Genomic DNA, 22,992 nt, shown 5'->3' on the forward strand with positions numbered 1-22,992 from the left:
CCGCCCATTTACGCATCGTTATAGTAGGCATTTTCAGTATACTGGATTGCACGTCCACTAAAACAAACTTGGGATGTGTTTAAAATTTACAACTCCAAACATATGGATACCAGGGGAAAAAAAAATACGGGACTGATTGTGCGGAGATATCACCGCCATCTGGGAATGAGAACAACTGAGACGGAACAATGGCGGGCAGAGAAGTCCAAACACTGGGGCATTATCAGCTATTACGTCACTATCATGGGCATAGCAAATAAATGTCACAACATGTTGCATATGTGCATGGAGTTTTTATTATTAAAGTAACAAAATGAAAAAAAAAATCCCTTCACACACAAATTAACAAAGAACAATTTATATAGACATTTTATACAAACAAATTTCTTATACATTTAAGAGTTCATCTGTGCTCACATTCACATTTTTGAAAGTGCTTTGCAACTCCTTGGTATTCTGTGCATTCTTAAAAGATACCATTATTGAATAACCATCAACACAAGCGTCATCTAACAAACATCCAAAAAGGACCCTGAAAACACTTTCAAGCAGAAAGAAAGTATTTGCAAATGACACCCAAAACATTTTGTAGGACATTTAACGAACCAAGCGGATGGTCTTCATAAGGCTGACTGAAACAACAGATTCATCCTGCCAAGCAGTTAGTTTGTTCATCTCGAGTTTCCCTTTCATAAACTATAACAGCTACCAGTTTTAATCAATGAAATACAAACCCTGTCTCTGATGTTACAGAAGAGGTTACAGACACTGCTCCTGCTTCCTTATCATTTTGGAAATGAGGAAAAGTCTCAGTATTTCACTGCTCCTGGACACTGAATGCAAGTGTACTACTGCTGGAAAATCCCCCCCCCCCCATTGCATTTCAACCCCTCCCTCTCACTGGCCATCAAACCCACCACACTGTGTCTGACCTGGCCTGAATCAAGGTGCATCAGCACAGGTGGAAAAACAAAGAAAACAGTAAATGACAGACAAAGGTGAGGCTCTGAGAGAAACTGAGAGTCTGAGGACTTCAGAATCTGATCAACAGTGATGGTTGGGCGCTGTGCACAAGGGCTCCCCGTTTACTGGTTCAGCTGAGACCATGCTGGACACAAATGCACAGGTGTCCTGGGGAGCGTGGGCAGGGAGGTGCTCAGGACCCCATCTCCTGAAGGCAGGTCATCAGCTTGACCCCGAACATGGCCTCCCACTGGGTTCTGACCCAGTCCACCAGGGCCTGCACCAGCTCCGCGCTCTCGGACCGCAGCGCCCACGTCTTCTCCTCTTTCTCCATCTGAAAAACCCAAACAGAGCTCACAGCCACTCTGAGTGTATAAGGAGTGGATTTTCTGGGGGATATGGGTTCCTCTCCTCTGAACATCTCTGGGGATACTTATATCTTTTCAGTAAGATCAGTGAAGACGTGTTTGTAGATGAGGCTACAGTTACATAAATACTTATTAAACAGCCAATTCTGTGCATTTTGAAAACCCCTCTTTCCTTCAGCTCACCATGACTGAGTTTAACATTCAAAAGCCTTCATCTGAATGAGTTGGATTACATTCTAAAGATTCCATCTAAGAGTTTAACCACCCTCTAAAGCGTTCCTGTATCTTACCTCATCATAAACGTTGATGTTCACTCGGCAAGGGTCACTCGCAAACAGATGGACCGAGCTCACACAGCTGATTGGTTGCGTCTCCTGAACTGTGACCCTCCCACCACTGGTTGGCTCGTCCTCATTAGGCATTGGGTCGGGCAAGCTCTTACACCATTGGTGATCCTCATTGAGCAGATACAGCGTTTCTTGAGTGGCCAGCACTGTCACCGGGCTCAAGCTGTCACCTGGTAGAAAAGCAGGAAAAAAAAGACTCCTTTTCCAGAACCTTCCTGACACTTTCTATCTTATCAACAGAGGTGACAGCACTGCGTTTCAGTTGTGTCAAAGACACAAGGGACCTTAAATGGTAGCTATTCATGACTCCAAACATGGCTTTGGCCAGTGTCACCTGACTACTGCTTTCACCTTTAGTGCAGTTGTTTGGAATAGTTGCTCAAACACCCTGTGGGATGAGATGCACGGGCCTGTAACTGTCCTCATTGGTTAAGCTCACACAGAGGCCCCCCTTTCAGCACTTCAGGAATGGGCTTTAAGGAGTTTGTTGACATTTGGTGGAGAAGCAGAAAAAGGCTTGTGTTAGACTGGAAACTGTAAACACAGCTTTGAAGCAGGTGTTCAGAGTCAGACCCTCATCTCTCTGACACAGCAGAACCCGGCCTGTGTCCATCTTCAATTATCTCAGGAATGAGGAGGGTGAGCTTCCCAGCTGACTGACTCGGGGGCCTCATTACTGACTGTTTGCAATAGGACTCAAATGAAAGCAATCTGCAGCCAGGAAACACGTATGAAATCATTGTACATTTACAAAGTTAGCTTTAATTTTGTGTCTTATTAAAAAAAAAAAATCTTAGAATCTGGAGCTCATCTGACTGGACCCTGTTGCCATTCCAGTTTTCCCTCATACACCTCTCCATTGTTGAATGGGCTCATATCACGTTGTTGAGAATGAGAAGATATGTTTTTCCTGGCTGCTGTTCATATAGAACTGGACCTCTTTCCTCTGCCTTTCATCAGTAATTAAGCCGAGAGGAGACAAGTTAAAATGCCTCTGGTCTCTCAGGCACGCAGGTATGCAGAAACAGCTGTACCTTGTTGTGTGAACGCCAGGAGATAGAAGAACTGGGGCTGGCAGTCCTCAGCACCGTCCACCCGGGTCGTCTCACACAGCAGCGGCCTGGGGGCAAACAGGGTAGGGCTCACCTTCTGTTCTACTCACACAGCTCCACACATTCAGCCTAACTTACCTTCTGCTCTGTGTATACACACACCAAAGCTTACCTTCTGTTCTTTGTATACACCTGTATAAATTTACCAAAGCTTACCTTCTGTTCTCTGTATACACCCTGTATAAATTTACCAAAGCTTACCTTCTGTTCTTTGTATACACCTGTATAAATTTACCAAAGCTTACCTTCTGTTCTCTGTATACACCCTGTATAAATTTACCAAAGCTTACCTTCTGTTCTCTGTATACACCCTGTATAAATTTACCAAAGCTTACCTTCTGTTCTCTGTATACACCCTGTATAAATTTACCAAAGCTTACCTTCTGTTCTCTGTATACACCCTGTATATAGTTACCACAGATTATTACCTGTTGTCTGCCTACACCTGTATATATTTACCAGACTCAATAGCTGCTTGAATAAGAGAGGGTTTAGTAACACCCTGGATGCATCAGTGTGCAATTTGGCTGAGACCTGAGGTTTGTAGTCAGGCAGGGATGGCGGGAGGAATCTGCTGGGAAGGTGCTCTACCTACCAGAGGTGGTGCTGTGGGTTCAGCCGGGTGGTGGAGATCGACTTGAGTTTACTGTTGGACTTGTGAGCCAGTTCTCGCACGATTCCTGAGAGAAGGGACACGTGTGTCAGCGTGGTACAGAATACAGCGGTCAAAGCTGTATGAAACACCACAAATATATTTCAAACTAAGGTCCTCAGGTAAGTATGACTCCTTCCCTTGCTAGTACAGAAAAGGAGTCATACTTTTGTCCCGACTCCACTGGATGATGTTCACCACAAAGTGACTCACATACGTTTCAGAGATCTGCTGTAATATATCACAGTGATGCACTGTGGAAGCGCTGACTCAAGAATAGGTATGAAGGAAGGAAAAATGCTCTGCAGAATTAATATCTTTCATTCCATTATCTGCAGGGTAGGCCATTGGCTTACTTACTCAGCCACCTGGATGACTTTCCATAATGTCCTCCAACAGCAAACTATGCAGACAGAAGCCACTAATCTACCCTTTATGTAAACCTTAACCTTGCAATATTTAAAATACTGAATGGAGGAACACCACTGCACTGCATCCTGAGAGTTCAGACAGAGACGAGAAATCCAGTGTTAATAGCAGCCAACTGGCTACCCCTCATCATTGATGCAAACACCCCTACTCTGACCCACTCTGAGCTGGAAAATAATGCGTGGGGTGGGAGAGAGGTAGCTGAGAGCGTCCGGGGTGGAAACGCGGAACAGTACATCTTTCCAAGCTGTGCCTTTGATGAGAGAGTGACTGGCCGCAGACACCGATTCCCCTCTCTCCACTCTTGCTCTAGAGTCAGGTAAACTGGCTTAGGCAGAGGTCCATAGCTGTCATTCAGCTCAATGAAAAAGAATCTAGAACACCGTTCAGAACCTGAGCTTAGCAAGCCAGCCTAGGTCTAGCGATACAGTTGAAGACGCATCCCTGTCTCTGGATCTCTCTCTTTCTCTGCTTATCTGCTTTCCTCTGGCAGGGTATTTGAAGTCCCCAATCATGTGACAGGGGTGAGGAGTCTCTAGTTACCCATCTGGAATTTGGAACTTGGATAAAAATTCCATGCAATGTCTAGCCAGAGCTCTCAGATTTTCCACAGCTAGAAACCTGCTAACTGCAAAACTGAAACTTTCCTATTTTATCTCTATGGTAATTTACTCTGTGTTGGTTAATATAAATTGACAAGGCATGGATTAACAGATCATACATCAGTGAAGTTACTTAAGCATGACACAGTTAATGGGGTGTGATGTGTGAATGAAAGAATGAGGCAGTAATATAGACAAAGAGTATCTGGGTGCTGATCTGGGGTCAGTTGACTGCTTATGAACCAAGGGATAAGCAGCTTCATCTTTGTGTTTTATTTTACAGGATGTTTCAATTTACTTTAATCCACAGCGAGCAGCACCAGCTCTGCCCCGGTCTATTCAAAGTAAGCAGCAGCATTTTCCAGTTAGTTTAAAGCCATACCCCTTTGTCCCAGTATATACAGTGACTGTAGCCTGTATATACTGTGCATTGGGCAACATCTGTTACGTATCGTGTAAAGCCAGGGTAGTCTAAAAATGCCTCTGCAATGGTAAAATTATCCACTGGTTTTTGCCAGAGTCAAATATTATAACAGCTGTTACATCACAAAGCAGACCTTGGTAAACACGTTTTAATGAACAGTTCGCATTTCATTCCTTTGAGCTCGCACAGTTCCATTTGGAAAGTAAAAGTCCTGTTCTGTCTGTAATATACACCCTGCATAGAGCCAGTCTGACATGTTTAATGGCTCCGCAAGGCAAACAAAAACTTGTGAAATGATTTAAAATTGACTCAGGCACATTAAAACCTTCCAATGTGTTTGGAACCCTTCTAAAAATACCCATTCCTTCTGAACAATGTGGATGTGGAATTCATAAAGACCGTCAAAGGACTTTTTTTTTCCCCCCTTATATAACAAAATTATTTTTGTAGGATATTGCATTCCAGGATCTTAAATATAAGAATTTTAGTTTCCAAGGATTTAAACGTAAGGATCTTGTGTTCCAGGATCTCATGTTTCAGAGATTGGCCAGGATTTAGGTTCACGGCTTTCTCACGTCAACATTTTAGGTAGCTGGAGAAACTTTATCAGTCAACATCAGCCTCTGTTCCTCATGGTGTACATAACATGAATTCAATATTTTGTACCTGAAATTTGCAGTGTCTTTTAAAAGAATGTAAACATTACATTCACCCAACATGAACGGGCAAGCTGCACAACCCAAACACAAACTGAATCACACATAATGACTCATTAAAATGCTGTATCACTGCATGTGGGACACAGCCACGTCTCACTGCTGATAAACATATCCGGCACCAAGTCCTGTGTCACGCTATATGCCCCCCTCTGCCGTCTTATCTCAGGCCTCACCCCGCCCTCCCACTGCTGCGAATACCGTCGCAACACGTCAGAGGCGCACCCCGGAGAAACCTCTGGCTGATCTGTCGCGACTGGAGACCTGGTGAAGCAGATCAGCTCCTGAGATAAAGCGTTTTCCACGTTCGTGACTGGAACGATGTGGAACACCATGTTCTCATCCCGCTGCACAGCATCGGGACCGCCACGTTACCGGAAAAGCAGAGTGGCGTCATCTACCGCCACTATAAAATCTCGTCTTTAAAAGAAATACCCAGACATCTGAAGTCTGAAAAAAAAAATTCAGTACAAATCTTTAGAACAGATGTGGCTGCAGCAACTGATTATGCAGGCAGCCCCATGCCTGTACAGCACAGTGGGTGTGCTTGGCTGCTGTCTGTACTGACTGTACCGTCTGTTCTCCCTATAAGGAGCAGACACAGTGGGATGGTCCCTCCCAATACACTGCACAGCAGCATGGTAATCTGCCTGTCTGAAGTCCAGACCACTTTGTTCACCTGAGACCCATATATATGGGGATGGAGAAACAGCTACCAGGAAATCATGGCCCAGAGCTATCTTCACACTTACCCGTTTCCAGAACAATCTAAATGCTACACCAAGACAGACCCATCCCTATTGCTAACCATACGACTGCAATCAATGAACTCTGTGCACACAGGCTTTAATAGCCAGTCCAATCACTTTGATACAGTTTAGCCTCCCCTTTCAAGTCAGATGTGGGGAATCGGTGTTGATTATCAAAAGCTTCTCGTCATATTGGAAATATCTCGTCATATTCTTCTTCTCGCCATATAGCGGGGCAGGGTGGTGGCTCTCTGCCCTGGGACACACATGAAGGCTTGTGCTTACCCGTGAGGAGCCCAAAGAAGTGCTTGCAGCGGGCGCTGTCCCGTACGAGCAGGGTGTAGGCAGCGCCCCCATCCTGGAATTCCATGTGGATGCTCTGGGACCCCAGGCCTACCTCCAAGTAACACAGCTCAGAGATTCGATGGCTCTCCCTCTTTAGCAACCAATCAGACGGCTGCCCTCTACCAGGACAAAAAGAGAGAGAGACAGAGACAGAGAGACTTTCAGAGTAATCCTGAGGATGATGAAGATCACAATTCACCCAAATCTGTTTCTGCTGGAAATGAGTTCACGTAATGTTAATGGAAAAATCTGGTTTTTAACTGACACCCTTCAAGCACAAAACAGCCACATACTAAACACATCTGTTCAGTTAAGATATGATATCCTTCTCCACATGGCCCTCTATCAGGCAGATCCTGATATGGTGGTGAAATTACAAATGGAGAGAACGGTAATCACACTGTGGGCATAACTCCAAACAACAAGTCATTGGGCATCGCAGGCTGGTTGGTGTACAGATGCGTAACGATGCCATTACCAAACAGAGTTCACCTTGTAGCTGCAAGCTTTATTCTGAATGCTTTTTGAATAACAATACCTAAAGCCTTAACCAAATTCATGAACATATTCTGACAATATTACACATAAATGAACTTAACTGAACACAGCAGAAATGAACTGACATGGTTCACAGTCTTGAAACAAGACAGATAATTCAGACGCAAGTGACCTGCACAACTGCAGCGAGACAGGAGGGTATTAGGAGACAAACTTTAAAACGCCGACAGGTCCCCAAACTGCCAGTTTTCGACACTCCCCCTTCGAAACAACGACTGCAGGAACGTTTTTCTGTTTCCTGCTTGATAAAAGCAGAGCAGAAAGCAGGGGCCATTTGTGGTGTACAGAGTTCACGACTCACTGCATTTCCATGGTAATCTCCAGGATGTAGAAGGACTGGTCTGACACCACCAGGAGGGATGGGAACTCCGCAGGGTCCCCGAACTTCACTGCGGACATCTGAGAAGCAAAGGGTGTACAACACGCTTATATTTAAAGTAACCGCATAGCAAGCACTCATCCATGCGCAGCAATGCACCTAAGCGCACACAAGGCTAGAGGAACAACGGCAGGTGAGGAAAATGTCATACAACATTTGAACAAAAAATCCAATGCTACCCAGTGCTGAAGTGTTAAGCGAAGTGTTAATACGTGAATGTGTGAGAAGAGACAGAGGAGAGAGAAGACGCACCCGGAGCACACGCGTGAGGAGGGACACACACACAACATACGTACGAAGAGAGACACAGCACACACGAGCAGAAACACAGGGCACACGTGTGAGGAGAGAGGGCAGAGCACACACACAGAATGCACACGTCCATTGGGGGTTGGCACATGAGTGCAATATATACAAACACACACGACAAACCAAACAGGAGCAATATCCAACATGTTGTGATGAACACTGAACGGATGCATGGGAGAGCAGGAGAGACACAGGAAAGAGTGGGGCAGATAACAAAACATAACAAAAATACTATACAGCAAATGTGAAGTTGGACCAGGTTCAAAGGGACCATGAACAGCCGAGCAACGCAGTTAAGCTCAGCATACACCAAATCCAGCAAAGGACTACAAATCTGCTGCAGCTTTTAGTCTACCCTGCCCAGACTCCTCCACGGTCTACAGGGCCTGCTTCCTGCTGCTTACACAGCAGATTCCCAACGAGAAATGAGAGCGTGGCACTGACTGATAACCTCCAGTCACCAGTCAGGACCTGGAACACTAACATATGACCCCCCACGCCAGCTGAAAGGATGTACGGTCCCGTTATGGTTACGGTTATCATTATCCTTGCCTTGAGGAAGCAGTGAAGCTCCTCAGAGTTGTTCTCGAACACCTCCATGTCCAGGAAGAGCTTGAGCCGATGGTCCACTGCCTCAAAGTCCTCTGTGAGTAGGTTGAATTGGGCTGAAAGGAGTAAGGACAGAGGTTAAGGGCATAGCACCTGCAACCACACAAGGAACACAGGACCACTCACTGAGCCCACAAAGCATCAATGTGCATACCAAACAAGAGTTAACACCAGGAGGCATTACATAACAGTACCCTAAGGCAACAGCTACCTGTAGTCTCAGTGGAAAGGTGAGCAAGATATCAGTCAATCAGATCTGTCGTGTAGCCAAACAAAGCTGACCCTCAGAGACCCTCTTAATGCAGGGACATTTCTACCCATCTACTACGGTCATTAAATATTACCTAGTCAGACCAGACAGAACAAGTGATGTGTGACATATCTGATAATTCTGTCCTTATTTTGACAGCCTCCCCAACTTCCCTTTCTGGAATCCTTGAGCGGATTTGGTAGCACATGAGAGGACACATAACGTTATATCTCTAAGACAACGAGTTTTGTGTTTTTCCCCTAGATGGATCATTGAAGTTGAGAGCAGAACTGAGTGTGGCAATGGACCATGCCTCCCCATTACTGAATTACATTGTTTTTTCTTTGTTTTGTCGATATGCAAAATTGTGTTATTTTGAAAGACATAAGCACCATGTTAAATCAATGTTCGTTAGGTCAGAAAAATTGTCTACGCAAGCCTTTCTCATTTCCCTCCCACCTAAATCAATTTCAACATCGTACATGGCAAAAATAATCCCAGCTATAGCTACAGAAAACTAGTTACTTTAGTACTCTCTGTCTTCTATAACCTTTCCTCACTATGGAGGAGGTCAAAATTAGCCAGATAATGAGCTTACATCATCTGAAGAGGGGAGTCTCCATGCTTTGCCATGGTTGAGTTAATTCACTTTATTACAGAGCTCCTGCATGAGGGAGCAAGCCTTATAACAAAGGGGTCTATTATAGGAATTCATTTTCTGTTGATGCTGTCCGATAACTTTCCTAAACAGTGTGGTTTTGGGTGGGTTACATTCACTTTCAGCCCTTGCCATAATGAGGAGAGAAAAGGGCCTGTGTTCTCTCTCTCCACTTACCGCAATACTCCTTTTCAATTCAGTGAATGCTCTAATGTCCTCTGGGGACTGAGGAACATGTGGGTTATTTAGTTTACACTCCCCTCCCAAAACCTCAACCCCTAGCCCTTGAATTCATTTTTCCCCCCCAGAACGCACCAGGGCTGGAGCCCTCCATGTATCGCAAGGGGGCGCCGGGGGGCTGGGGGGCGCTGTAGCTGTGGCTTGTGGACAGCTCCTCCCTGCTGGGGCCGTCGGGGGTGTGGAAGCTGACCGCCTGGGACAGGTTCCCGTCGGCCAAGCTGTCCCCGTCCCCGATGTAGAAGATGCCGCTCTTGGCCGTGAGGAAGGTGCCTGTCTGCTCCAGCGCTGTGGCCTCGCCCATGTAGGTGGGGCTGCCGCTTGTCAAGGAAGCTCCTCCCACTGCAGGGTCCTATAGGCACAGAGAGGGCTCTGCGTGTTAAACTGCATCTGTTAAGTGCACTAAATTAAGCATATGTTCAAAACGTCAGTGACACTTTTTATTCACATACATTGTCATTAATGCCAAAGCTCTGCAAATGTGTGTGTGCAATGAAATCCTTAATTTTTTAGGTTTTTATTTCATTTTTTTAAATTTAGAAAGACCGATGATTTTTCCCCAATTTTTTCCCCAGCTTTGGAATGCCAAATATTATTGCACAAATGCCTCACAGCTACAATGCCTTACAACTCTGTAATTTCGTTGTCCTGAACAATGCCAATAAAGCTCTCTTGTCTCATCTTAGGCAGTGAGACTACCTTAAGCAGTGGGACTAACAGGTTATCCTCCGAAAGTTGTGCTCTCTTACACCGCTACCCAGACTGGCCAGCAGCAGTCTCTATTAAGCTGCAAGACAAAGGCCCACTTGATCTACCATCTCCCCGGCAGAAACCGCCGATTTTTTGTTAGAACGGGCTCCTGGTCATCATCAGGAGATGACACAGCTGGCATTGAATACGGGCAGTAGTGCTCAAAAGTGCACTTGTGAAAGGCCTTGAGTTTCACCTTGAGACGCATAGGAGTGTCCGTGTCGTTGAAAGCAAAGCGTCGACCCCCCTCATCCTCAGAGGAGCACTGCACAGGCGTACTGGTGGAAGGATATGATTGGCCAGGCAGCTGAACCACATGATCGCTGCTACACTCCGGGCAGATAAGCATGTTCCCTACCAGGACAGAGTAAAAGACATTGGCACCCAGGACCGGAAACAAGGGGTGGCACTCACGACACAAAATTCGCACACAGGACAGTCCTAATGAGAGGTGTGTATGACCTTAGGGGATAGATTCCTGGTTGTTGCTGTCTTACGAATGTCAGAAGCATTAACAAACGTGAACACAAATATGAGAATCATTAACATCTTTTTCCTCCTTCTGGGTTTGTCATGCTGTTATGAAGTCAAAACAAACACCCTCAGTGAAGGTGCTGGGTTGGGGCGGTGGGTGTGGCTGGAACAGATTGTGCTCAGTTGGAGGATTTAAATGAAAACCACTGCACCAGCTGAACAAATATGTTGTGATCCCACACAAGTTTAAACATGTTTGAATATTCTGCAAACCTAAACAATCAAAGTAATCAGTGGTCTCTACAGATGACTACATGTGAAAGTGTTCTTTGCAACCTGCAGGTGATCACAAAGGGGGATCACTGAGGGCTTTTTGTGTGTTGGCTCTCCAAGGGATATCTGTGACAAAGTCACCACTGTAAGCCCTTGTAATCATACTGACTCACTGCCCCCAGGTACACAAGTTAAAGACTCGCACGTGGCAGTTCTCAGTTCAGGATCAGACGCCTTCCAAGAGGCGCAATTATGTATGAATCATGTCAGAGATAATCCACCTTAATGCACTGCAAAGAGTCAAAGAACATTATACAGCATGTCTGTTCAGAGCATGCTTGGCACCTCAGCACGGATTGCAATCACACAAATTTGAGGATTTAAAACAAGTCACCCGTAGGATTTGGTCTTGAAAACATAACAGCGAAGGGTTGGGTTCGACTGGAGTCAGCCAAGAATCAGCCTGCATGAATGACTCTGTTGTTGCTGTCAGTTGTGTCACAGAGATGCTGCTTTGTGTGGCAAAAGCGCTATTTTTCTGTTCTGTCTGTTTCTAATCAAAACAAACTCTTTAAAATATCACAGGCTGCTACAGAAATCATCAGTCACAATGTCTGAGTTTCACCTCCAGGCTACATGAGTTAAAGCAGGTGTTACTGCCTCTGATGAGGAATGTCCTCGAAAGCAATGTTTGGAAAAAAGGCCTCTTGTTTAAACAGAATGCTGCCTGCATGGCAAGAAAATATCAAGTAAGAGTAAGTATATAAGAAAAGGTTTGATCCCTGCTTCCATAAACACTCCTGATAAAACACACAAGCAGTCTTTCTTCTTTGATGTGAACATGTTGGCTTGCTTACTTTATCTTATTGACCTTTCAGTACTGTGGCATCACAAATCTGTGTTCCCACATGCACTCTTATCTGCTCTCTTTAACATCCGTGGAAAGAATATCTTCATGAAAGGACAATAAAGCAATCCGATCTCAACTAAACTTCAAATGAGTCAATCACTCATCTGTGGCAGAGACGTGTTCCGCTGAGTCCAATACTGCTCTCTGCTGGCTGTCACTGAAACTGCAAACAAAGCCGGATCCAGACGAATTCAAAATCCACAGAACTAGTAAATTTAAGTAGAACAAACAGAGATCCTGCTCACCAGCAGCGTCCTGACCGCTGTACTCCTCCTCCCCATCCATGCCCTCTCCAGGTATCTGCCTCAGGGGCCCTGGCTCCCCCTGCTGGTAAAACTCGGCGCGACACTTCAGGCACTGCAGACGCACGCCCTGCGGCCGGCCTTCGGAGTTCCTGCTCTCGTTCTCCTCTGCCACCCGAGACAGAACATCCACCAGGGCCTGGGGGGGTCACACGAGAATAAACACAACATTCTAGCTTCAGGTCTGCTCATCCACACAAACAAGCCAAGGAAATGATAATGGTCTGTGTGAAGAGGTATGGACACATCCCTGTGCTGATGGGACCCTTCTGAGGACATGACCCTGTGCTTGTACAGGTGTTTATTTCAAGTCTTCTGCTTTCTTTACTACACTGTGCCTTCTAAAGTGACTGGCAGTGACATGCGTCCCTGGAGGAAACTCCACAAAAGCCTCTACATTAGAGTGGGCTCACTTCTGTTAAGGAGAAAGGCTGAGTGTTCCTGGGTTTGAATGGGTTTCAGTGACTGGATATTCCTGGGGAGGTGAGTGTGCGTGTTTGGGTGAGTAACTGGTTGGGCATTTCTGGTTGGGTGCATGGATGTTACATGGACAGCATCTCAGTTTATCCAGGTGAGTGAGTGGAGTGTGTGAGGACCATTTGTTTGTGTGTCACTGGGTGAGCAGCTGGAAGTTTCTAAGTGGGTTATACGGCATTTTGGTTTTGAGGTGGAGTGATTCGGTATTTAGGTGTCTCTGAGTTGGTTTTTCTGTTTCTAGGTGAGTGAATGGATATTTTTCAGGGTGAGTGGCTGGGTGTTTCCAGGTAACCCCCTCCTCACCTGCAGGGCCTGCTGGGGGTCGTCATCCAGCATGGCGTAGCATCGCCTGCGCCGGGTGCGGCTGATGTAACTGAAGTGCAGCTCCAGGGCTGGGACACACCTCTCCTCCTGAGAGAGAGAGGGAAGGAGAGAGAGAGAGAGAGAGAGAGAGAGAGAGAGAGAGAAAGAAAGAGACAGAGACAGACCTGTGAGATTTAAAGTCACAGCTACAGCCTAGCTCCACGCCCACCTTCAGCAGGTTTTATTCCACTTCTTTTTTTTTTTTTTTTTTTTATAAAACAGACTCCAGCACCTGCTTCTCTGTCCATGTGGCCTCAGAGGTGGTGACCCTTTGCAGGCTGTCCAGCTCTAGCCTGGCCAGCACACGGCCGCTCTGCATGTCCACCTCCAGGGCGAGGCCCGGCTTCACCCGGAGGAACCGCGGGCACGGGGCCTTCCTCACGCCCTGCTCCTCCTCTGCCTCCGACAGCACACCCACCAGCAGGGGCAGGCACATGTCCACTGAGGGAGAGACACCGCCAACCTTACAGCACCATACCAAAGTACAACTCCACAGCATATCACAACCCCACACAGTGTTTTATGCCCACCAGCACTTTTAAACACTGCCATCTCATAACCCCACATGTTCCTAAAACCATGCCATCTCACAACCTCCCCACACCATTTTACATCCCCACAGTTTTATACTCTGACACATCATTTAACTCCCTGTACATCATCTCATGCCTCAACACCATCCAACCCCCCCTACCCCCCACCCTAACACGCCCAGCATCTCTCACCCCCACAGATCTCAGTACTCTGTCATGCTCAGCAGGCATAAGCCTGAGACAGCGCGGTGTGACCTCACCTCCCAAGTCTTCCTCCTCCTCCTCCTCTTGAGGAAGGGTCCCGCTGCTCCCTTGAGCCTGCAGCTCCCCCAGGCTGGTGTCCAGGGTGGACTCTGTGTTCTCGGCACTGTGGCCAGGCCACTGCAGGGTGGACTCCGTCTCGGGCTCCGCCTCGGGTTCTGACGCCTCCACTTTGGGCTCAGAGGTGAGCAGGGGTGCGGTGTTGTTATCAAGCTGGGGCGGCTGCGAGACAGTGCAGGGTGGGCCCGCGATCGGGGGAGGGGCAGGGGAACAGCGGCCATTCACGGCGCTCGTGTGGTCTGTCTTCTCCACGGTTACCGGCGCCACCTCCAGGTGGTGTTGGTAGCGCAGCCAGTCCTCACCCAGCTGGTCACGGAAACTCTCCATCCTCTCAATCTCCTTCTGATGACGGAGGACGATGTCTGCACAAGAGACGGAAACACTGAAACCACACATGCACACGCAAACAGGAGCACAAGAATACACATACACGCGTGCACACACACAAACTCACTTGCAAACACTCACAACAAGACTCACACACATGCACACACAACTAGACAAAACCAGATTCACATTCGCAACCAAATACACATGTATCTGCACAGCCACACACATACACACTCACTCATGTTCCATACAATCACACTCGCAATCACCTACAAGACAGGTATCCACGCACACACGCACAAACAGAAATATCAACACTCACAACAGAGTGCACACATGAACAACCAGGAACTGTGTGAAATACTGTATTAGACAGCCATATATTTTAGTTAGGACTCACCCTGTAAAGCGGGCTGATTCCTGAGATCATGATCCGTGTCACTAGGCTCAGAGATGCTGGCTCTCCTTACTCTCACCTTATTCTGAAAGAAACACATCACTTAATCTCTGCAGAGCCCAGCAGATACATCCAAAGACTATGGGAATATGGTACATATTCCTTAAAACACGGTCTGATAGCAAAATCAAATGAAAGCTATTGGTCTTCTCACTTTTTACTCATCTAAAGAGTCTCACAGATCACATTTAAACTATATCATGACACCTATCTGAGATTCATAATGAGACCGGGGAGTGACCTTACCCTGGATTTCTTCCTGTGAAGCCGCGTCACGGCCGGCTCACTCAGAGACAGGCTGTCACTCATCTCCCCTGCCCCACTGGACACATCCTGGGGCCCCCGCTCCGTTGCCACGGCAGCTGGGGCTACAGCAGACGCCGTGTGGCCAATCAGCTGCCCGGGCCTCGGCAAGATCTACGAAAGGCAACCCCGCCCTTCAGTAAGGAGTCTCAGAAGGATTAATTACAGAGGGCATGCAAAACTCCCAGATAAGAGAGAATCCTCTAACTGTAGCGCAACGGAATGTGCTTTTCGAGGGAAACCCAGATGAAAAGGAGCACTCACTGCTAGCTCAGACGATGACAGCTGGCAGCCGTCCAGTTTCAGCTGGAAGGTTCAGAGGAAAAGGGAATGTGTTACATACAGAAACGTTACACTAATGACCTGTGGTGCTCCAGCCATGAGGATTAGACACCATATGACTGCAGGAATTAATCATGCGTTCCAGCTCTAACACACCGATATGCTCACTTAAACGCTGTATATTCACATATTCACACAGGTTGAGCCCAGGTGCCCAGTCATCTGATCTATTTCCTGTCTGCAGTTCCAGACCAGGAGACATCCTAACCTGTCTGCAGCACCAGCACTGGCAGAAACACCACTGCAGACTCTACTAGTCTGTAGTCCCTGACCACAGACCTTACGGTAAGAGCCACCCAATTAATACATGCTCACAATCACCAGCAAATACCCTACACTCAGGCATTAGAGCATTCCTCAGTTAATAGAGCAGGGTATACATTACATTACATTACTTTACAGGCATTTAGCAGAGGCTCTTATCCAGAGCGACTCACATAGGTTATACTTTTTACATTTTATCCACTCATACAGCTGGATATTTTACTAAGGCAAATCCGGGTAAAGTACCTTGCACAAGGGTATAGCAGTGTTCCAGCAGGAAATGGAACCAGCAATCATTTGGTTACAAGCCCTGACCCACTATGCTACACTGCCACCCTCTGTATACTTACAGTCAAAGGCCACCCCCAAAACTCAGCAACAACTGATTATATCACCCCCATTTATCAGCTAATGCCCCACACACAGTAACACCCAGGGGCAGGCACACTCACTCTGAGGAAGGCTGCCTTCGGGGAGAGGTGTCGCACAGTGCAGAGACGGTGGGTCTTGTGGAAGTAGAGCGGGTTTCCCTCCAGGGTGAGCTGAGACAGACAGACAGACAGACACTGGGATTAAGGTCATCCCCAAGAAACAGGAATGACTAAATTCACTGCAGTCCACAAAAATAGAGACTGGTAAAGCTTATCATCTTGTACTGTTAATCAACAAGCGTGGAATCTGACTCAAGTGACCCAAAAGGCAGATTTAGTTACATTAAAGTGTTGCCACTAATTGTAAATTCGCAAAAGGAAATTGCTTGAGATGGCAAAACAGTGAGAATAAGACATACTGAAGGTTAGTTTAGCATCTGCATGAATTCCTGCAGTTTCCTTGACAGCTGCAGAAATGCATGCAGGTACCTGGGGGCTGGCCACAAGAGGGTGCTGTTGGGAGTACTGGTCTCACCGTATTGAGGTTGTGCAGCAGTAACAGCGGGGACAGCTGGGAGTGTTCCATCAGCAGGTTATAGGCCAGGTCCAGGTGCTGCAGAGAGCACAGGTGCTCCACTCCTACAGGAACACACACATACACATTACATTAACACACACACCAGCAGAAATAAAGGCCAGTTTATAATTCCAAAAATGTAAACCTTGACTGCAACATTTCTGACACAACCTTACATCACACACAGATCTACACCTATTCAGATTCTCTGTGGGTGGGTATAGCTTGCTCATTCATCCACACACAAAAGGCGACACATAACATTGCGATGAACCCACTAGAAGCTTACTTTCATTACAATCGCCTTACTTGGTATCCAGCTAGCCACTGCGTAGGTGATATTCAAATTAAATACAATCTGATGTCCGCTCACTCTTGAATTTAAACAATCTAGCTGACTAGGTGCAACATTTCAAGAAGAGTAAATTGGACAGAAGGATTTGGATACAACTGCAAAATAACTCCATTCAACCATATAGGCCAGTGTGAGCGCTGGTGACTCACTAGCCTTGAACCTCGAAGTACTTTGGAGAAATGCCACGAGCCTCCTGCAAATCAGCCCATCCCCGCCTGAAGCAGAGCAAAGACCACTCAGAGTAAATCCCATCTGATCACCTCCTACCACTGACAGCACCATGCAATACTACAGCTACATTACACCACACAATACATTACAGAGCAAACCTGTTCTGTCCCATCACCTGTAACTTATTCCATCTCAACATCCCTGACCTGTTCCAGTGACCATCACACAGAACTTTCATTTTACACATACAAAGCTGGTTATTTAGCAGTCACAAGGGTCTTGTTCACATTAATAAAATCACTGCTGAGTTATTTCATTCACCTGGAGTCATTGAAGTCTCCCTGCTATTTTCTTGTCTCTTTTTGGAAAGACAATTTAGGCAATATATTGCCTAATATATTGCCCAATATATTGCCTGCCTATTTTTGTGGGTCTGTCTGTGTGCGCACAAAAAAACACACACGGTTGCATATGTATGATGTAATCTATTGGGTATGCCTCTTACAGGTTCAGTAAGGTTCTACTGCCCAGAATAAATCTGGGCTCACATCTCAGCACTGGCAGGATGACTAACAGCTCCATCCCCAACTCTAGGCAGCTTCCAATAAACACAGTGGCATGTTGAAAAATTCAAAGGGAAACAGTGGGACTGTGGAGCATCAGATATCAGTCGCTCTTCTGGCAATGAGAGTGCATTACATCATAAACCCAGGAGACACCAGGAATATAACCTCGGTTTCCTGTGGATCTTAGGATCAGACTGCCAACAGAGAGAGAGTCCATGAGTGTTAGCTTTTGCAGAAATAGCCTCCCATTCATTTCTGGCTCATCTAGAGCCTTATCATGAACAGTCTGCTGCTGATCTATGGATTTATTGTGAGCAGCCTCCACCTCTTCTATGATCTCACCGTTAATGGTCTCCAGCTCGTTATTCCTGAGAACCAGTTTGACCAGTTTGGCTCTGCAGCTCATTCCCAGAAGTGGAACCCTTTGCAGGAAGTTGTAGCCCAAGTTCAAGTGCTGCAGGTCGCTGAGCGGCTGCAGGGAGAGGGGGGAGGGACAGTCATATGTCTGAAAAATTGATTTCAACTGCTTTGACTGCAACAGGCCTGACAGGAACTAACCACTGTTCTTTGACCTCTGATTACTCCTTCAGCTCTGAGAAAAGACAGACCACTATCATCTGTCAGGAGCCAAAATGTGTAAAGGTACGTGACTTATATGATGTGACAGATGTTGACCACCCAGGCTCCAGCAATACAAGAGCATCCTGTCTGTTTTGAAATGATTTTCAAATCAATCCTGAGGGAAGCAGGGTAAGAGAGGGAATGGGGCACCGCCATTGCTTGTGGTAACTGATATGAGGCAGAGAGACAGCTTCATGGAGAGATGGAGGCTGACTGCCCGCAGTCCTACCTACCAGCAGAAACTCGCCACAGTCCTGGATTTTGTTATGGCTCAGGTCCAGGGACCTCAGCACGTTCAGTAACCTCTGTTAAGAGCAGAAACAGAGACAGCATATGCTAACAGGGCTGTCTGAACAGATGTGCACGCACCATCACCGCTAAAAACTGTCTGCAGCACAGTTTGGTACATGGGGGGGGGGGGGGGGGGTGCCGCGCCCCAGAGAGTCATCCAGGCAGGTGATGGAGTTGTAGCTGAAGTTGAGGGTGTGCAGTTCCAGCCAGGTTAGAGCTGAGCTGAGGTCCCCCCCGCACAGAGACAGGAGCTCCTGTCAGACACACATACAGAACACGCATGGACAAAAATATACACACAGGATGAATGCACATGCACACATATAGACACATACATGTGCCCAAAACAAACACACAAACACACACAAATCAAAGTTAAATTTAATATCGTATACATGGATCAACTGAAACGTACTCGGAAACCTAAATCAGCAGAAAACAATGACCACAGTACCGCGGCTTTGGTCAAAAATGATTTTTTACAGAAATCTATCTGTTCTAATTGTAAACAGCCAAGACTGAAGCCACAACCTTTGAGAACCACAGGCGCTTGTAGTGGAGCTATAAAAAATGACAACTCAATTTGAAGCTGGCAGAAAAACGTCAACGAAGGGACTGTATTCCTGAGGGCTATGGCGTACCTCCAGAGAGCTGACGCTTTTGGAGCAGATGAACACCTGGAGCTGGGAGTAGACAGCCCGCAGGCCTTCCAGGCAGTGAGGGGGAATACGCTTCAGCTGAGGCACAGAGACAAATAAAAAACAAAGGGCCTCGGGTACTGCAGAACACTTACTCAGGTATAGTGACTAATAGAAACATACATTTACATTACATTTACATTTATTTATTTCGCAGACCTTTTTATCCAAAGCGGCTTACAAGTGAGGCAGAGTACATCACAAGCAAAAAGCCACATAAAGAGTCAGATGCAACCCTAACCTAACCCTACACACGCGCAGAACTAAACTCCAATTACATGAAACTAGGATGACAGAAAACACACTTTTTCCCCTTTTACAAATTTCTGGCAGAAGACATTGTAACAAGGAAAATGTGGCCTTGCATTTGCACATTTGAGGAGTAAGGACAAAGCTGACTACATTTAAAGACATGTTTTAAGAAAGCATGTGTTATGTGGTAACTACCACAACATAATAATCCAATTACAAAACTTTTAAAACTTTACACTTTCTTTGATTATACCTCCAAGTATCTGAGTGATTTGAAGGGGAAGATCTTCACAACTGACTGGAGTCTGGAGCCTGAGGGATTTATGAGCTGGCGGGAAAAATCAGGAGACAGAGGAGAAAATAAGGAAAGAACAGCACCACCTAGAGGTATCTCATCCAGCATAACAGAGCCAACATTTCAGACCTCCTGATATCACCAGCTCAGTATAATACAACATACAGATCTAAAAGTTAAGGCATAAAAGATCATCGCACATTAACAAGACAACAACACAAGCCTATACTAGGCTCCCTCCAATACCCAAACACGAACCCTGCTCAGAAGGCTTGACAGCTACAAACTGGTAGGATAGAAGCTGTCAAATTTTTAAATTTTAATTTCACTTAATTTTCCAAGACTTTTAGAATACTGTGCTGTCCCCTCTATTAGAACAACATTTTTAAATGAAAGCTCTTCCAGAACTGACTGAAGATATGGGGTTTGGTATTATTGACTGTGTTTTGTTTGGATAGAGTAACTCAGACAGTTTCAGTACTGAATAACTTGACATCAGACATTAACCAGTTTCTCTCTTTGCAAGAAGACATTTACATTTATTCATTTGACTCTATCATCCAGAGGAACTTGGTAAGCATGTAGTGGGTGGTCAAACACCACTGGGTTTACCACAAATCCCAGCACACTGCAGTATCGCTTACAGGAGGTAAAAAGACTAGGGCTGGAAATGTGTTTCAGCTATTTCTTAGCTAGTTCCGGGCTGGCTGAATTCAAGCATAAAAGTATTTTCCTCCCTCAGTGTTGCCATTGTTGACTGAAGTTCTGCTGACTCAACACTAGGCGGCAGCAGAGGCGGATGTGCAGGTGCACAGATGGCACAGATAGCAGTACCTTCAGTGAAATGGTCTTCTGCAGCATGTCGAAGAGGAACTGTACTTGAAGCATGGAGGGTGTGTCTGCCGGGTGCGAGGGCAGGGCCAGGAAGCCATGCTGATGGGCACGGGAGTGAATGTACTGCTGGAAGAGGCGGGTCAGGTGTTGAAGGCAGCCGGCCCGCAGAGTCAAGGTGCTGGTACCATCCAGAACAGAGTCGCCTTTGCCACAGAGACAAGAAGCTGCACATCAGACTGTGTGGATGGCATCTCAGAGCTGACAGTGAGACTCTAAACAGCTGCATCCTCAGACTCAAGTGTGAAGGTCTGTTTTGTGTCACAGGAAGAACTGAAACTAGATATTTTTGCATCTTAGAGGACTGAGCTCATCTGTCTCATGACATCCAATCACTGCCTGACAGGACCTGAAATTTGCTGAGTGATTCAGGGGTGAGCAGTCACAGGGCCACATCACTGTGGACAAGGGAAAGCTCAGTCCAGTGCAAATGAGTTAATTGATAGTAAAAATACCATTGTTTCTCAGCAATGCAGCCAGGCTCTGCACCAGGTTGGACTGACCACAAGAGGGTACAGACATCCTGCAAAAGAGAAATCAACAGAAGTCAGTATTAAATTTTGCCCATCAAGGACAGAAATCACATAACATCACTAAACTAAAGTCTGCCTCTTTTGGACTGACAATATTTTCAAGTCAGGTCATCAATTTCAACTTTCACTGGTGCTCCAAGACGTTAGCTGCAGCCAAACACAGTCAATGACAGAGCACAGTCTAGAATGGCTCAATTTAAAACACCTCTCCAAGATCGAGAGGTACTGCACGGTACTCTGTGAAGCATGCCGTTGCAACAGAAACTCTGTGTGCAAGTCACTTTGGTCAAAGTCATTCCGATGTCTCCCACAACAGTGAGAGCAGTGGTTTAATTCAACAGGCAGGAAAAAACGAGTGGCTGAGACAGTTTCTACCTACCACTTTGCATACCTAATCTCCTCAGTTGTTGCACACCCCGCTTTAACAAGAGTAACTAGAATGCATACAGCTTCATTTGAAGGCTACCATAAATAGCAATGAGACAAATTTGCAGTGCTCAAAATCCCATAGAGGTATCTAGCAATTATTTAAAGTGCTGGCTAAGTCGTTATCCTATCTGACAATACCTGAAACATTTCATGTTCATTGTATAACCGAACGAACATTTTGCTAGGTTATTGTCGCTTTTTGTGATACAAATATAAATCCGATGTTACTGACTACAAATTAATGCATGATATCGAACCTCGCCAGACAGATTTTGGTAACTCTAGCTAGCTAAAATGAAATCTGAATAGACTACATGTATGACACGTAGATTGTCAGATCTAGCCAGCTAGCTAGCTAGTCCTGCAAGCTAATGTTAGCTACAGCTTGCAGTAGCCATATGGAAGGGCGACCAAACTATAGCCATTCAGTCACATCACATGGCTAACGAGTATGACAACTCGCTAGACAAGTTAGCTAATAATCCAGCATTTACCTCCCTTGCAAACCAATGAGTTATCTAGCTAGCTAGTTTACTAGCTGGCTAATTCAGCGAGCTAGTTTATTATCAGGGTAATTCCTTTGTAGTAAACACTGATCTAGTCACATACCTCATCAGGCTTTGTGTAACAGTTTAAAAGAGAGCGGGAGATGCTAGACTTTCATAGCACTCTTCTAGGCTACTTTCCTCTTGTACTCCCCAATACTTTCGCCTCCTCGGATGTTGACATTTCATCGAGCACATTAAGTCACATGGGCATTCCCTTCTACGGTGGCCGTGAAGTTCATTCAATGGCGTGGACCATTGCCTTCAAAGTTGACTCTTTAGATTGTGTAAAATAGCGGTCACCATACCTGTGAGTAGGGTACAGCTGCATGTGAAAGGAGCTTTTCAGTACTCAATCTCATTAAAATTTACTTGAGATCAACCATGGGCGATGAGAGATTGAGCAACCTGGGCGTTTTGAGTGTGGAGTCTAGACGAGCCAAGTCCCTTAACTTAGATGAATTTGTGAATCAGTTTGCCTTTAATCACAGCAACCGCAGAATACAACTTTCGTAAGTTTGTTTGACATAAGCGTCTTGCGTGTAATTATCTTACGTAATTTAAATTGTAATTATCTTATGAGCTTTACCA

General features: G+C 45.9%; 1 protein-coding gene across 1 annotated transcript; it reads right to left on the bottom strand.

Annotated features, from left to right (window-relative positions):
• Positions 1-427: 427 nt before the first annotated feature.
• On the bottom strand, positions 428-22,575 carry LOC118788980 (serine/threonine kinase 11 interacting protein). Its single transcript, XM_036545222.1, has 26 exons — positions 22,466-22,575; positions 21,350-21,417; positions 20,838-21,040; positions 19,962-20,036; positions 19,400-19,495; positions 18,903-19,012; positions 18,701-18,770; positions 18,189-18,318; positions 16,713-16,816; positions 16,259-16,348; positions 15,465-15,506; positions 15,144-15,314; positions 14,841-14,922; positions 14,050-14,472; positions 13,489-13,697; positions 13,197-13,304; positions 12,360-12,555; positions 10,654-10,811; positions 9,786-10,059; positions 8,506-8,618; positions 7,567-7,664; positions 6,648-6,826; positions 3,386-3,470; positions 2,713-2,798; positions 1,622-1,848; positions 428-1,297 (listed from the first exon to the last, which is right to left on the bottom strand). The coding sequence occupies exons 1-26, from the start codon at positions 22,468-22,470 to the stop codon at positions 1,157-1,159; spliced, it is 3,543 nt and encodes a 1,180-aa protein (XP_036401115.1). The 5' UTR covers positions 22,471-22,575; the 3' UTR covers positions 428-1,156.
• Between the last annotated feature and the right edge of the window lie 417 nt (positions 22,576-22,992).

Source organism: Megalops cyprinoides, chromosome 14 (genome assembly GCF_013368585.1).
Source record: "Megalops cyprinoides isolate fMegCyp1 chromosome 14, fMegCyp1.pri, whole genome shotgun sequence".
NCBI classification, from domain to species: domain Eukaryota; kingdom Metazoa; phylum Chordata; class Actinopteri; order Elopiformes; family Megalopidae; genus Megalops; species Megalops cyprinoides.